This window comes from Hypanus sabinus, unplaced genomic scaffold (assembly GCF_030144855.1).
Source record: "Hypanus sabinus isolate sHypSab1 unplaced genomic scaffold, sHypSab1.hap1 scaffold_1331, whole genome shotgun sequence".
NCBI classification, from domain to species: domain Eukaryota; kingdom Metazoa; phylum Chordata; class Chondrichthyes; order Myliobatiformes; family Dasyatidae; genus Hypanus; species Hypanus sabinus.
This window is the reverse complement of record NW_026779401.1, coordinates 85,598-101,890: the sequence shown is the minus strand read 5'-3', so window position 1 is coordinate 101,890 and position 16,293 is coordinate 85,598. Positions and strand designations below refer to the sequence as shown.

The window sequence follows — 16,293 nt, the reverse complement described above, 5'->3', positions numbered from 1 at the left end:
TCGACATTTTGTATTCAGAGGATTCGTCGCATCAAATCTCTGAACTTGGAATGCACAAAAGATGCGGTAGTGCGGAAAGTGTCTCAGTCAAAGGGCCGGGAGAAATTGTCGTAGGTTTGCTGCGTTGAAAGCAGATTGGAGGGAAAGCCGGCTGGCAGCTGGTGTTTCAGTAATGGATGAGCTGCAGGCGACGATTCAGGCATAAATCAGGTGAGTGGTTAGAAGGACATTGCCCTGGTGACTGGGTGAAAAGAGAAAGCTGAGTAACCTTTGATTTGAACGGGCGAGGGCGATGAAAGAGCTGTGTTGGAATCGTAGTATCCCTAGAATTGTCAGAAGTGCGGTGATAGGCGTCATCCCGTGGCCTGTGGCCCCCAGTCCTGGAAGAACGAGATAGTTGCCACAGGCAGGCTTTTGCCATCGGTCGACAGATGCCAGGCTGAAATCTGCATAATGATTGTCGGTAGGAGCCAACGTGGAGAAACTTGGTGTCGCTTTTCCTTCGATAGCTCAGTTGGTAGAGCGGAGGACTGTAGAGGAAACAGAGTCATCTTTAGGTCGCTTGTTCGATTCCGGCTTGATGGATCAGGACTTATTTTACGGCGCCCATCATCAATTCCATACCACAGCCTCGCCATGATTGAAACTCCCCCGCGAACGTGGCATTTGTGGACAAGCAGCTGGAATTTCTTTTACACCATGTTAACATCATTTTAAAATTATGCTAAAATGTTTCGACATCTTTGGTAATATAATAATGAAATAAACTGAATTTAACTGTATTAATGAATACAAACCATAAATGTGCTAAGCACTAATCGTACAACAGTTACATTGAAAAATTTTAGCTTCAACGTATGTGCATTGTCATTGTTTGAAGTTACAACACTGTCAAAGATGGTCACAATAAAGACAGAATAGAAGTCTTACTTTTAAGAAACCACCAACGTCGTCCCGTCAGGACATTTCACTGTTGCATCCTCCCTGTCAATTGTGACTGCCTGACAGTGTCTACGTGTGTTGTGTGTTATGTTTGGTCATCGTTTGACTTGCATATTACAGATTTAAAAAACATTACAAGTGCCGAGTACTTTTAAGACCGGGTAACAATGTTCTGCTCAGAGCAATGGTTTGTCCCCGAAGCAGTAAAATAAAACAGAGGGAAGGTTGCTGCGGTGCAAGATCTTGGTTTCAGAATCTGACCTTGCAATCGAATAGTAACTCAGACTTTCGGAAAGAAGCGTAGATGCGCACTTCAATTACACTACCCCTCTCCTTGGAGATACCGCGCTTGGAGTTCTGTGAACAGTCTTGGCCGCCCTGTGATAGGAAAGCCAGAAGTCCGCTGAAAAGAGTGCAGTCGGTATTTACAAAGATTTGCAGGGACTCGCGGGATTGAGTTACAGGGAGAGGTTCGGCCGAGTGGCATTTTATTGCAAAAGGCAGAAATCTAGTTGGATTCCGAGCGACGTTTCCTCACATAGAAGTTGCTGTGTGCATTGAACAGCCTGACAAAGGAAATGGGCCTTACACAGTCGTTACTAATATTTGAAGTACACATGAATAGTTTGACGAATCTGATCCAATCACGGAAAACGGTATCAGATGTCCACGTCGGTCAGTATGGAGATATTGGGCCGAAGGACCCGTTTCTGTGCTCCATCATTCTTGGACTACTCCTCGCTGCTGCATCGGTGAACGTGAAGAGATTAATGTGAGCATGCGCTACTGCCAAACGCTTTGTGCTGCGGTCACGTGTTCAAACAAGCAAAGCATTTTTTTACATCCACTGATAAAGTCCAGCAGAGATGAACGATGGATTTTACCTCAATCGAACAAATGACTGCTGTATTTCTAAAAAAAAAAAATGCTTTTGATTTTCTTTAATCTTATTTTTGGTCTTTTTTGATTCACTGCAGTTAACCTTGTGGCCATCATCATTCTCAGCCGAGGAAACTGCGGTCTCTTCAAATGTGTGACGCGGTACCTGGTGGTGATGGCTGCGGCGGATCTAATGGTGGTGATTATCGAAGTCCTGTTCTACCAGATGGGTCGAGTATACAGATTTCCTTACAGAGTCCTGGGCAACGCTCCGTTCTGCCTTGTCCACTACGTCCTGTGTCACGTGGCCGTTGACTGTTCCGTGTGGTTTACTGTCGCTTTCACTTTCGATCGCTTTGTGGCCATTTACTCCGCTAATTTTAAAACGAAATACTGCATCCCAAAAATTGCGGGTTTGGTGATTGGCGCAATATCGATCGGTTTCTGTTTAAAAAACATACCATTTTATTTCGTATACATGGAATGGGCATCGTTGTTGGTGAGTGGTCACTGGGTCTGTTTCGATAGGCCCGTACTTCTCGGGATCGTTTGAGGGGTTTTATTGGGTGAACCGTCTGTTGAATCCGCTACTTCCTTTCTTCCTCATTTTGACCCTCAATACTCTGACCGCCAGTCAGATACTGGCGGCGAGCAGAGTCCGCAGGGGACTGAAGGGACGGGGAAATTGCGGGAAACAGCGAGATCCGGAGATGGAGATTCGGAGACAATCCATCATTCTGCTCTTCAGCCTGTCGGCGAGTTTCCTTCTCTGTTGGGCGACAACCACTCTGGTCTTCATTCTCATGCGATGCCTCTACACAGACCTAGAAATGTCTATCCGGCTTTTTCAGGCACAGGTTTGGGGTTCAGTGATTCAGAATTTCAGCAGCTGCACAAATACTTTTATCTACGGAGTAACCCAGACCAGATTCAGAGAACAACTGAAAGTTCTTCTGCTCTCGCCGGCTACTTTAGTTTTGAAATATTTTAGGTCTGTACCGCTCAGATGATAGGATCAAATAATTTACAAATTTTGAAATAAAAAACCTGCACTGAAAGCATATTAGTGAATTGAACTGCCTGAAAGTGTTGCTGTTCCCAGCAGTTATGCCTTTATTTCAGAGGGAAAAAAATCCAAGTATAGATTGGATTGCTTGGTAATTTCCGTCCTGTAAAATGTATTTTACCTTGCACGTTATATCACACTGATGCCCGGAATTGAAAACACAAAGATCCACTGTCGAAGTGTCCATTTTCTAAACCTTCCTAGTGACCTGGCCGTGTCTGCCAATCCCGACGTCCATTCTCTTTCCTTCTCGTTCGGCGTTTTCCCTTTATTTAAAGTTCTGGTTTATCTCCTATACCAGTATGTTGCTAGGAGAATAATTGCCCTTTCTCTGTATGGCTGAAGCTTTCCAGTTTCAGCAAACATCGAATCCTACAGTACAGACGCGATGTAGTTCTTCATCGGCCCAACTTGTCTCTAATCTGACAACATATCGGGACACATTTCCTATTGGCCTGAGAGTATTTTCAAACTGTAAATATAAGTTAACCTTGCTAAAGCAGGTTTGCAGCACGGCCGTTTACAGTAATGATGAGGAAAACATGAGGAAAACAAGAAACAAGTTAAAAGAATTTTCGTTTTATAATTTCAATAATGTTAAAATGTATAACTTCACAATTCACAAGAGTGGGCTCCATCATCTCCACCCCTCTCTCTCAACACATGAGCCCCTTACGGCTGTGTACTAAGCCCCCTCCTTTACTCCCCGTATACCCATGATTGTTTCGCTACCCACTGATCTAATCTGCTAATTAAATTTGCTGACGACGCTAAATGGATTGGACTTAAACAATAACGAGGTGGCCTCCAGGGAAGAAGTCATCTCCCTGACAGTGTGGTTGCAAGGAAACTAGCTCACCCTCAATGTTGCAAAAGCAAAGAAGCTGGTTGAGGATTACAGGGGGAATGGAGGCGGGATAATCCCTGTTGACATTATTGGATCTGGGGTCGAGAGGGTTAACAGCTTTAAGTTCCTCGGCATCCACATCACCGGGGAACTCACGTGGTCTGTGCACACCAGGTGTGTTGTGAAAAAGGCACAACGGCGCTTTTTTTTTAGCTCAGACGGCTGAGGAAATTTGGTATGGGCCCCTAAATCCTAAGAAATTTCGAAAGGGGCAAAATTGAGAGCATCTTGACTGGCTGCATCACTACCTGGCATGCGAACTGTACCTCCCTTACTCGCAGGATTCTGCAGAGTGTGGTGCGGACAGCCCGGCACATCTGTAGTTGTGAACTTGGCAAGACTCAGGACATTTACAAACACAGGTGAAAAAACGCGTCCAAAGGATCATTGGGGAACAGAGGCACCCCAACCACAAACTGTTCCGGCTGCTACCATTCGGCAGCATCAAAGCCCAGACCAACAGGCTCCGGGGCAGCTTCTTCCACCAGGCTATCAGACTGATTAACTCACGGTGAGTTTAGCAGTATGAAAGGAGATCTCGTGGCAAACTACCGAACATTGAAACCTCTCAATACAGAGGATTTGAAAGGACGTTTCCTACAGTGGGATAGTCTAGGACCAGAGATCAACGCCTCAGAATCGAAGGACATCCAATTAGAACACAGATGGAGAAAATTTCTTCAGCCAGACCGCAGTGAATCTGTGGAATTCTTTGGCTGTGCAGCCCAGGATATTAGTTATACTTCAGGCGCAGTTTGCACAATTAAAGACGACGAGGAGAATCCAGGAAAACAGTCTTGAAATGGATAATAAACGAGTCATAATGGAATGGCGGAGCGGTCCAGATTGGTAGAATGGCCAATGTCTGTATCGCGAATATTTTCGTGTTATTTTGCTCATCGTTGAGGAGACTGTAATAATGGATTCGAAAGTAGGAAATACGGGGCATTGCCAGCTAAGTGCGGAATGTAAATGGAAAAGCCCACATGAGGGTGCAGAAGTGGGGTCAGTAACAGAGTCTGTTGGGATTTCAACTTCTCGCAAAGGCACTGCGTGTTCCTGATCAGGTTAAATGAAATAATTCGAAATCAGAGTCATGATTTGTACCCCGTGACTGCCATTGCCACACACAAGAACGACCTTGATGAGGCTTGGAACTGTTTGGGGAATCCTGTGGAGATCACTTATGTATTAAACCTTGCTTGGGTATGTGGTGTGGTGATTCACTAGAAGAAGATTCCCCTAAAAGCAAACACGAGGAAATCTGAACTTCAAACAACAACACACACAAAATGCTGGTAGAACACAGCAGGCCAGGCAGCATCTATAGGGAGAAGCGATGTCAACGTTTCGGGCCGAGACACTTCGTCAGGACTAACCGAAAGGAAAGATATTAAGAGATTTGAAACTAGTTGGGGGGAGGGGAAATGCGAAATGATCGGAGAAGACCAGAGGTGGTGGGATGAAGCTAAGAGCTGGAAAGGTGATTGGCGAAAGTGATACAGAGATGAAGGGAAAGGATCATGGGACGGTCGGCCTCAGGAGAAAGGAAGGACGGGGGTAGATGGAGAACAGGTAAAGAACTAAGTATGTCAGGGATGGGGTAAGAAGGGGAGAAGGGACATTAACGGAAGTTAGACATTTTAATTACACGTCCCATTCCCATTCTGATATGTCTATCCATGGCTTCCTATATTGTCAAAATGAATCCAAACTCAGGTTGAAGGAATAATACTTTATCTACCGGCTGGGTAGCCTCCAACCTGATGGCATGAATATTGTCTTCTCTAACTTCCGTTAATGCTCCTCCTCCCCTTCTTACCCCATCCCGGACATACTTAGTTGTTTCCCTGTTTTCCATCTCCCTCTGGTGATACCCCCTCCTTTCCTACTCTCGAGGCCTCCCGTCCCATGATCCTTTCCCTTCTCCAGCTCCGTATCAGTTTCGCCAGTCACCTTTCCAGCTTTTAGCTTCATCCCACCCCCTCCGGTCTTCCATCATTTCGCATTTCCCCCTCTCCCCCACTACTTTCAAATCTCTTTTCTTTCGGTTAGTCCTGACGAAGGGTCTCGGCCCGAACCATCGAGAGCGCTTCTCCCTATAGATGCTGCCTGGACTGCTGTGTTCTACCAGTATTTTGTGTGTGTTGTTGATCCCTGTGACAAGTCACTTTCGGTGATCATTCGTACGTGGATTTGGAACGGCGACGGGTAAAATCTACGGCGACTGTTATCTCATTTTACCACCGTGGTACCTATGGAATTCAATGTAATTGCCTTCTCTCTGTATTTGCCCTGGATTACAAATATCTCTGTCCCATCCCCTATTCCGTGAATGAACTGAACTTTCACACTTTGCCATCTCAAGATTCTAAGCATTGATCCAAACACCCCCCCACCCCACCATCCAAAACCGAGCTCAATATTTTGGGAGTTCTATGTACACATACATATACACACTTATCTTGCTTAAGTTATTATATTGTAAGTAGATACGAATAAAGATAGTGGTTTCAGACGATAGACTATAGACAATAGGTGCAGAAGTAGACCATTCGGCCCCTCGATTCTGCACCGTCATTCTGAGATCATGGCTGATCATTCACTATCAATACCCAGTCGCTGCCTTGTCCTCATATCCTTTGATTCCCCTATCAATCAGATATCTATCTAGCTCCTTCTTGAAAGCATCCAGAGAATTGGCCTCCACCGTCTTCCGAGGCAGTGCATTCCACACCTCCACAACTCTCTGGGACAAGAAGCTCTTCCTCAACTCTGTTTTAAATAACTGACCTCTTATTCTCAATCCATGCCCTCTGGTACTGGACTCTCCCAACATCTGGAACATATTTCCTGCCTCAATCCTATCAAATCCTTTAATTATCTTAAACGTTTCAATCAGATCCCCTCTCAATCTCCTCAATTCCAGCGTGTACAAGCCCAATCTCTCCAATCTCTCTGCGTAAGACAGCCCTGCCATCTCAGGAATCACCCTAGTGAATCTACGCTGCACTTCTTCAATTGCCAGAATGTCCTTCCTTAAACCTGGAGACCAAAACTGTACACAATATTCCAGGTGTGGTCTCACCAGGGCCCTGTACAAATGCAAAAGGACATCCTTGCTCTTGTACTCAATTCCCCTTGTAACAAAGACCAACATTCCATTTGCCTTCTTCACTGCCTGTTGCACTTGCACATTCACCTTCATTGACTGTTGAACTAGGACTCCTAGGTCTCTTTGCATTTCTCCCTTACCTAACTCTACACCGTTCAGACAATACTCTGCCCTCTTGTTCCTGCTTCCAAAGTGGATAACTTCACATTTATTCACATTGAATGGAATCTGCCAAGTATCTGCCCACTCACCCAGCCTATCCAAGTCTCCCTGTATTCTCCTAACGTCCTCTTCGCATGTCACACTGCCACCCAGTTTCGTATCGTCAGCAAACTTGCTAATATAGTTTTCAATGCCCTCATCTAAATCGTTGACATAAATCGTAAAGAGCTGTGGTCCCAATACAGAGCCCTGTGGTACCCCACTAGCCACCTCCAGCCAGTCCGAGAAACACCCATTCACTGCTACCCTTTGCTTTCTATCTGCCAACCAGTTTTCTATCCATGTTGAAACCCTGCCCTCAATGCCATGAGCTCTGATTTTACTCACCAATCTCCTAGGTGGCACTTTATCGAATGCCTTCTGAAAATCTAGGTACACAACATCCACAGGCTTACCCTCGTCTAACATCCTTGTTACACCCTCAAAAAACTCCAACAGATTAGTCAAGCATGATTTGCCCTTGGTAACATCAAAAACCTGCTCGTCAGAGTAGAAATAGGAGGATATTCCAGATGAATACGTGGCTTGAAAACTGGTGCAAGGGGGAGGGATTCAAATTTCTGGGGCATTGGAACCTGATTTGGGGGAGGTGGGACCGGTATGTCTGCGCCAGGGTTGGACTGGAACCAATGTCATAGGGGGAGCATTTGCTACTGCTGTTCACGAGGATTTAAACTAATGTGGCAGGGGTATGGGAACAAGTGCAGAGAGTCAGAGGGGTGTAAAATGAGGGTAGACGAAAAAGTAGTAAGGTGAAATGTAAAAGTGGCAGGCAGGCAATTCCAGGGCAAAAAGCAAAAAAGGCCACTTTTCAACATAATTGTATAAGGGCTAAGAGTGTTGTGAAAACAACCCTGAAGGGTTTGTGTGTCAATGTGAGGAGCATTCGGAACAGAACAGATGAATTGAATGTGCAGATAGTTATTAATGAATCTGATATAGTTGGGCTCACAGTGACATGGCTCCAGGGTGACCAAGGATGGGAGCTCAACATCCAGGGATATTCAATATTCAGGGAGGGATAGACAGGAAAGAAAAGGAGGCGGGGTAGCATTGCTGGTTAGAGAGAGGATTAACGCAATATAATGGAAGGACATTAGCCTGGATGATGTGGAATCGATATGGGTAGAGCTGCATAACACTAAGGGGTAGAAGACGCTGGTGGGAGTTGTGTACAGGCCACCTAACAGTAGTAGTGAAGATGGAGATGGCATCAAACAGGAAATTAGAAATGCGTGCAATAAAGGAACAGTAGTTATAATTGGTGACTTCAATCTACATATAGATTGGGTGAACCAAATTGATAAAGGTGCTGAGGAAGAGGATTTCTTGGAATGTATGCGGGATGGTTTTCTGAACCAGCATGTCGAAGAACCAACCAGAGAGCAGGCCATTCCAGATTGGGTATTGAGCAATGAGGAAGGGTTAGTTAGCAATCTTGTCGTGCGAGGCCCCTTAGGTCTTGTCGTGCATGACCATTGTTACGAAGGATGAACAGCTTTGATGGACAGAAGGGTGCAGGGTTGCCCATGTCCCCTCCTCTGGGAAAAAAATCACAAACTGTTACTGTTACCACGCTGCTCATGAGAGGGAATGAGAGAGAGACACAGATAAGAGGAAAACAATTTGGAACATCTGCAGCTGATAACACCGGGGCAGTGGGACCATATTGTGACTCCTGGAAGACTCACGGCTCCGGAAAAGGCTGTTTACTTGGTACTATTCTGTTCATTAAAATTCCTCAGTGGTTAGCCGGAGTGGGCTGGTTTGATGGGCTAAAGTCCCACTGACCTGAACCTGGGCCATATCAACCCAAACCCCTCTCATCCATATATCTGTCCAAGTTTTTCTTAAATGTCAAAAGTGAGCCCGGTAAGGAGGAATAATTTATTTGCTGCTCGTTGAATTTTCGCGAAAAGTAAGCTGCAGGATGTTCAACATCATCATCATCTTTCTGTAATAACACTGTCCCGGCAGCTTCATCACTGGCATCCACAGCTATAGAAAACGGCTTTGTAAAGTCAGGTGCCCTGAGCACAGGCTAATGACAAAAAAATGGCTTTCAATCCATCAAATGCCTCCTGACAAGTCTCGGTCCAAACAAACTTTTCACCCTTCTTCAGGAGATTAGTCAGAGGACGAGTGAAGTTCTTGCTGAACTTCATCCAACCATTCGCAGAAACTTTCGAAGAGCCTTCTTACCAGTCAGAATAGGAACTTGAGAAATTGCCTGGACTTTTGCCTGAACAGAAGCCAACTTGCTTTGACCTACAACATAGCCAAGATAAGTCACAGTGGCATGGCAACATTCACTCTTAGCTAAATGTAAGGCTGGACTGGGAAAGCCTGTCAAACAGCTTCTCTACTTCAGAGATATGCTCTTCCCAAGTGTCACTCCCTGTGACTAAGTCATCAATATAGGCATCTGTGTGTTCTAACCCTCGAATTACAGAATCAAACGTTCTCAAGAATGATCCTGGACCATTTTTACATTCCAAACGGCAAAACATTGTATTCATACAACCCAGAAGGTGTCACAGACGCAGAAATTTCTCTACCTCTCTGCATCAATGGAACACACCAATACCCTTTCAACAGATCAATCAGTATTGGAAAATTAGCTTTTCCAACTTTATCGATGCAATCATCCACCCTAGGGACAGGATAGGCATCTCTATTTGTTGCTGCATTTACCTTCTTATAATCAGTGCAAAATCTAACACTACCATCAGGTTTGGGCACAATAATGCAGGGTGAGCTCCAATCTGATGCTGAATGACTAATCATACCATTTTCCAGCATATTTTCAATTTTTTGCTCTGCCAATTTACACTTTTCTACGTTCATGCGATATGGGTGTTGTTTAATCGGTTTGGCTTGACGAATATCTACATCATGTACTGCGACTGTGGTTTGCCTGGGAACATCAGGAAATAAATCGTTAAACTTCAGAATTAAGTCCTTCAGCTATTGTTGTTGCTTTGGCTGCAGATGAGCCAACTTGTTATCAATGTATTCTAGAACAACCGAGCTCATTAGCCTAACTGGGACCATGTTTGGCTTGTGAAAAGTCTCAGACGAGTCAATTGGTTCATTCTCTGGGTTACCAGATTCATATGTTTTGACAGCAACATTCACAGATGGTGCCTGTTTGTCAAAATAAGGCTTTATCATATTCATGTGTATAACTTGTGTTAGTTACGTCAGTCAGGTGTTTTAATAACATAATTCACATCGTTAATTTGAGATCCTATTTCATACGGTCCATTGAGTTTCATCTGGAGTGGATTCGTCAACTTTGGAGATAAGGTAAGATATCCCCCACCTGGTATTTTCTTTTGCAAGCCCGCTTATCAAACCAACACTTCATTTTGTTTTGAGAAATCTTTATGTTTTTTCTCACTGGACTTCACGCTTGGTGTAGTTTATTTCTGAACTTCAAAACATAGTCTAAAAAGTTCACATGTACATTCCCATCAATCCACTGTTCCTTTAACAAGGTCAAAGGTCCCCTCACTCTACAACCAAATAGTTCAAGTGAGCTAAAGCCCAGTGGTCCTGTACTGACTCTCTTACTGAGAACAAAAGCAAATATATTCCTTCATCCCAGCCTTTCCATTTTCAACACAGTATGTCTTAATCATTGTTTTGAGTGTAGAATGAAAACTTTCTACCGCCCTTGTGTTTGCACATGGTATGCAGGTGATGTTATTTGTTCAGCTCCTAGTTCATATCCTACCTACTGAAATAATCCAGGTGTAAAATTACTTTCTTGATCAGACTGGATTTCTTTCTGCAATCCATAAAAAGTGAAAAACAACTCGGTAAGAGCCTTCGCCACAGTTTTAGCTTTAATATTTCTGAGAGTTATTGCCTCTGGGAATCTGGATGCAGTACACATAATAGTTAGCAGATACTGATGGCCAGCTTTAGGCATCGGCAATGGGCCAACACGATCCACGATAACATTAGAAAAGGGATCTCTGAATGCAGATATGGACCCCAGTGTGGCCACTGTGGTGACCTGGTGGGGTTTACCCACAACTGAACAAGTGTGACAGGCTTTCAAAAGGTCACATCTTTCCTCAAATTAGGCCAGTAAAATTATTTCATAAGACTGCATACAGTTATATTCACTCCAAAATGGCCACCTAAGGGCATACTGTGGGCCAAAGTTAAAATTTCAGCCCTTTAAACTTTAGGAAATTCAACTTGGTGAACAATTACCTATTGCTCACTCGCTGGTACAGCAGGAGGTCTCCACTTCCTCATTAACACACCATCGTTGTGATAATACACAACTGGCACTTTCTTAATCTCATCATCTGAGAGAGCTGTTGCTTTTAAAACTTCAAACTCAGGCTGTCGGTTCTGTTCTGTTATCAACTCCTTCCTAGACAGGGATAAATCGTTCTCATCAGACTTACTACCTAAATCCTGTTGAAACAATGAAAGCGTAAATGTCCCTGACAAGTCATCATAACCCGAATCCCGATTTTGGCCATCATGGGTATCAGAATCATGCTGCACAGAACCGTCTGCGTCAGCAGATTTTTTAGCCATACTTCGAGTTACTGCGCAGGAAGGATAAATGTTAAAATTCATCTGTGGGTCGTCAGTGGTTGGCTTAGTTGTCAACAGCACTGCAGGAACAACTTTACCATCTGCCGGGTCATTCCGTAACAGCAAAGTAACATCTTCCACCGGTAAACTGGAGCACAATCCGATCTCAACAGGTCCCGAAACAGCCCTGACTGTAAAGTTACCTTGTGCAATGGAACAGAAACCACACCGTTGCCAATGCCTTTAATAAGATTTACCTCACCGTTTTCAGCCTCATCACCAAACTTTGGAATGCTGTCTAATAAAAGTGACTGAGAAGCCCCTGTATCTGAAACAATTTTCAGTGGTATCGGGGTTGACCCTTCCTTTAATAATACAATCCCATCTGACATAAAATAATCAATTCTCTTCTTAACTGGGTCAGATCTCTCAGTCCCTACCTGAGGCTCAACAGAATGTTCAGCACCCTGTGGGTTTATAGGTGCTTCAACAGACTGATCACAGGCATCCGGGACTGCCTCCTTTTCCTTTTTCTTCTCCAGGAGGCAACAATTAGCTATCATATGACCAGCTTTCTTACAATAGTAACAAGTAAGAAAAGAATGTTTCTCCCTCAACTGCTTTCCTTCATCATTATTCTTGTTACTAGTCCCAGCTTTCATTTCTGGTTTACCCTGGTGATCCCTGCTACTCTTTTGGGAACTCCTATTCGGGATAAACTTAACCTTGAGGGTTAAAGCAAACTCATCTGCTAATCTAGCAGACTCCTGCAAAATGGCAGCATGCTTTTCATCTAAATATCTCTTTATGTGATTAGGCGGGCACCCTCTGAATTCTTCAATTAAAACCAACACTTACAAGCTGTTGAAATCATCATTTATATTTTTATATGTGCACCAACGGTCAAAACACACAAACCTATCATAAGCAAGTTCCATATAAGTTTGGTTCACAGACCTCCTCAAATTTCTAAACTTTTGCCTGTATGATTCTGGGACACAACTCGTAAGCTTTGAGCACAGCCTGTTTCACGATGTCATAATCAGCTGCTTCATCAACTATCAAAGCAGAATAGGCTTGCTGAGCCTTCCCCTTAATTACACTTTGTAAGAGAATAGGCCAAACCTCTTCTGGCCACTTTAAACTCTGAGCAACCTTCTCAAAATGCTGAAAGCATTTATCAACCTCTGCTTCTTCAAATTGAGGTACCAATTTAACTTCCCGACTGGCCTTAAACTTATCACCAGAGTCTAACACTCGAACCCTTTGCTGCAATCTCTCTATCTTTTCCAGCTCGAACAGCCTCTGCCTTTCTGCTTCCTCCCTCTGTTTTTCTGCCTCTGCCTTTCCGCATCCTCGGCATTTAATTTTTTTTCACTTGTACTGGAGTTCAAGCTCACTAGGTTTACGTTCAGGAAACACCTTCAACTCCTCTACTTTAAACACACCCTCAGATACATAATGTTCAGCTATTACACTCTGCATCTGTGCCCTCCTCATTGTCGATTTCCCCTTAGCAAGTTTTAACCTTCTAGCAAAAATGGATTTCCCCAATTAAATCAATAATTAATGACTACGCCCCCAAATCTGTTCATATCCCAGACACAGGTCCAAATTTTGTTATGAATTGTAACGCGTTAGAAACGAACACCAGCAACAGGCCACACCTGGAGTCTGTTTTGATGTGAAAACTATCTTTATTAGAATCTACTTATTATATAGTAACCTAAACAAGATAAACAAATGTGTTATGTGTATAAATATAACTCCCAGACTATTGAGCTCGGGAGAAACAAGGCTTGGAGTCTTGAGATGGCAAAGTATGAAAGTTCAGTTCAACCATGGAATAGGTGATGAGAGAGATATTTGTAATCCAGCGTAAAAGTTCAGAGAAGGCAATTATGTCGAATTCCACAGGTTTCATGGCGGTAAATCCAAGCAACAGTTGCTGTAGATTTTATCCGTCATCTTTCCAAATCCACATACCAATTATCACGGAAAGTGACTAGTCACAAGGGGGATCGTCTTCAAGTGAATTACCACACCACACCCAGGCAAGGGTTAACACATTAGTGGTATTCACAGGATACCCCAAATCAGATCCTCCCCTACGAATCAAACAAGGTGACAACCACACATTTGAGTACGCTGAATCGATAATTAACCCACCCTTGTGGGAATGGGAAAGTTGCAATCAGTGATCCTTAGCCACGAGTTCCCTGGTTTTGATCCTTCCATTTTACCTCCTTCGTCTCCGTCTGACTCTGGGTGTCTGTGTCCTCGGTTAAAACTAAACAAGCTGCACGCGATGTAAACAAGCTGCAAGTCAGACTGATTTAACTTTTTAATTTCTCTCTCTTAAAATGGCAGTCTACAGCAAACGAAATCGAGGGATTCATAAACAACGCAACTCCCCATTGTGAACTGACTGTTGTGCCAGTACTTGGGATGACTGAGTGAATTCTTTCCCACATTCTGAGGAAGTGAACGGCTTCTCCCCAGTGTGAACTCGCTGATGTCTCTGTAGGTGGTGGGACAGAGTGAATCCCTTCCCACAGACCGAGCAGGTGAACGGCTTCTCCCCGGTGTGAACTCGCAAGTGACTCTGTCGGTTGGGTGACCGTGTGAATCGCGTTCCTCATTCTGAGCAGGTGAACGGTTTCTCCCCAGTGTGAGTTCGCTAATGGCTCTCTAGGTTCGATAAATCAGTGAATCCCTTCCCACAGACTGAGCAGGTGAACGGCTTCTCCCGAGTGTGAATTCGCTGATGTCTCTGTAGGTGGTGGGACAGAGTGAATCCCTTCCCACAGACTGAGCAGGTGAACGGCTTCTCCCCGGTGTGAACTCGCTGATGTATCTGTAGGGTGCAAGATCGAGTAAATCGCTTCCCACATTGTGAACAAATGAAGGGCTTCTCCCCAGTGTGAACTCGATGGTGTCTCAGTAGGTTGGATGACCGAGTGAATCGTTTCGCACATTCTGAGCAAGTGAATGGCCTCTCCCCAGTGTGAATTCGATGGTGTCTCAGTAGGTTGGATGACCGAGTGAATCGTTTCGCACATTCTGAGCAAGTGAATGGCCTCTCCCAAGTGTGAACCCGCTGGTGTGCCATTACGTCAGATTATTGAGTAAATCCTTTCCCAAAAATTCAGCAGATCACCAGCCTCTGCCCGGTGTGAACTGACGGTGTGTCCGCAGGTGGGAAGACCAATTGAATCCTTTCTCACACACAGAACAGGTGAATGGCCTTGCACAGTGTGAACTTGCTGATGTACCTTCAGTTGAGATGACCGAGTGTATCTATTCCCACTGTCTGAGCAGGAGAACGGCCTTTCTCCTTTGTAAATGACGGTCGTGCCAGTTGGTCAGATGACCGAATGAATCCCTCCCCACAGTCTGAGCAGGAAGGATGGTCGATTGAATCCCTCGCTCCACTTCTTAAATATCAGGACAGAGACAGCAAAACTGGCGCGCTGTGTTTGAGATTCCTGGAGACAAATTCCTTCTCTTTTTAACCTCTGAAATGATTTACAAAGTCCATCAATGGCTGTAGGACAACATTTCAGATGAGATTGCTTGAGTCGCCAAGTTTTGATCTGGCTGTTCCTCACAGTTACAATGAGGCTGAACACAAGTTGGACAGAGAAATCATCTCCTGATTGGGCAGAGAGCTGGTATCTGGAATGACCATTAATTCCCCGATGTCCTTCCTATTTGTATAAGAATGGGGCATTTCTGCCATCTGCAATTTGTACCCTGGCTCAGTTTGACTCTCTCCATTGGTATTATTCCCTCTTCCTGCTGAGCTGCATGGGTGCCTGGCCCCACAGTAACTGAAACACTCTCATGCAAATTGTCTTTCTTGACGTGCATCTGGGATTTTTTGTTACCTATTATTAACTTAAGGTTCCACAATTTTAACGCCATAAAAAAAAATCCCTGCTGAGGTGAATGGTTGGTCTGCACAGCTGTTAAAATGATTTAGAGGGAATATTAGTATTACTTCAGGTTCTTGTGGAAAATTACAATACAGATACAGGCCTTTTGGGCCATCTGGTTTGTGCTGAAGTAATTAAACTGCCCACTCCCACATCCCTACTATCGAGGTACCTACACGAACCTCTTAAATGTTAACAGCATGCTCGCATGCACCACTTGTGCTGGCTGTTCATTCCACACCCGAATGACTGTGTGAAGAAGTTCCCCCTCATGTTCACCTTAACATTTCACCTTTCACCCTTAACCCATGGCCTCTGGTTGTAGTCCCACACCATTTCAGTGGTAAAAGCCAGCGAAGGGTAGTAGGGGGCGACCATGTCTGACAAGGGAAGTCAAGGACAGTATAAAAATAAAAGAGAAGATGTGTAACATAGCAAATATGAGTGGGAAGCCGGAGGATTGGGAAATTTTTAAAGATAAGTAAAGATAAGAAGATAAGTAAAAAGGCGACACAGGGAGAAAATACTAAATTTTAAATTCTCCTTCTAAATTCCTGTGCATACAAGCCTGGCTTTCCCGTCTCCTGTTTGATTCTTACTGAGGGAGAGAGAGGGGCCGAAATATTTGACTATGTAGCGTGTTTACACTTGCTTGCAGGTT

General features: G+C 44.2%; 1 protein-coding gene across 1 annotated transcript; it reads right to left on the bottom strand.

Moving 5' to 3' along the window:
• Positions 1-14,434: 14,434 nt before the first annotated feature.
• Positions 14,435-14,806, bottom strand: LOC132386831 (oocyte zinc finger protein XlCOF20-like; the record flags this gene model as incomplete). The annotated part of the gene is made up of 1 exon (XM_059959177.1): positions 14,435-14,806. A coding segment is annotated over exon 1 (372 nt), but the record flags the coding sequence as incomplete, so codon positions are not given.
• Positions 14,807-16,293: the final 1,487 nt, after the last annotated feature.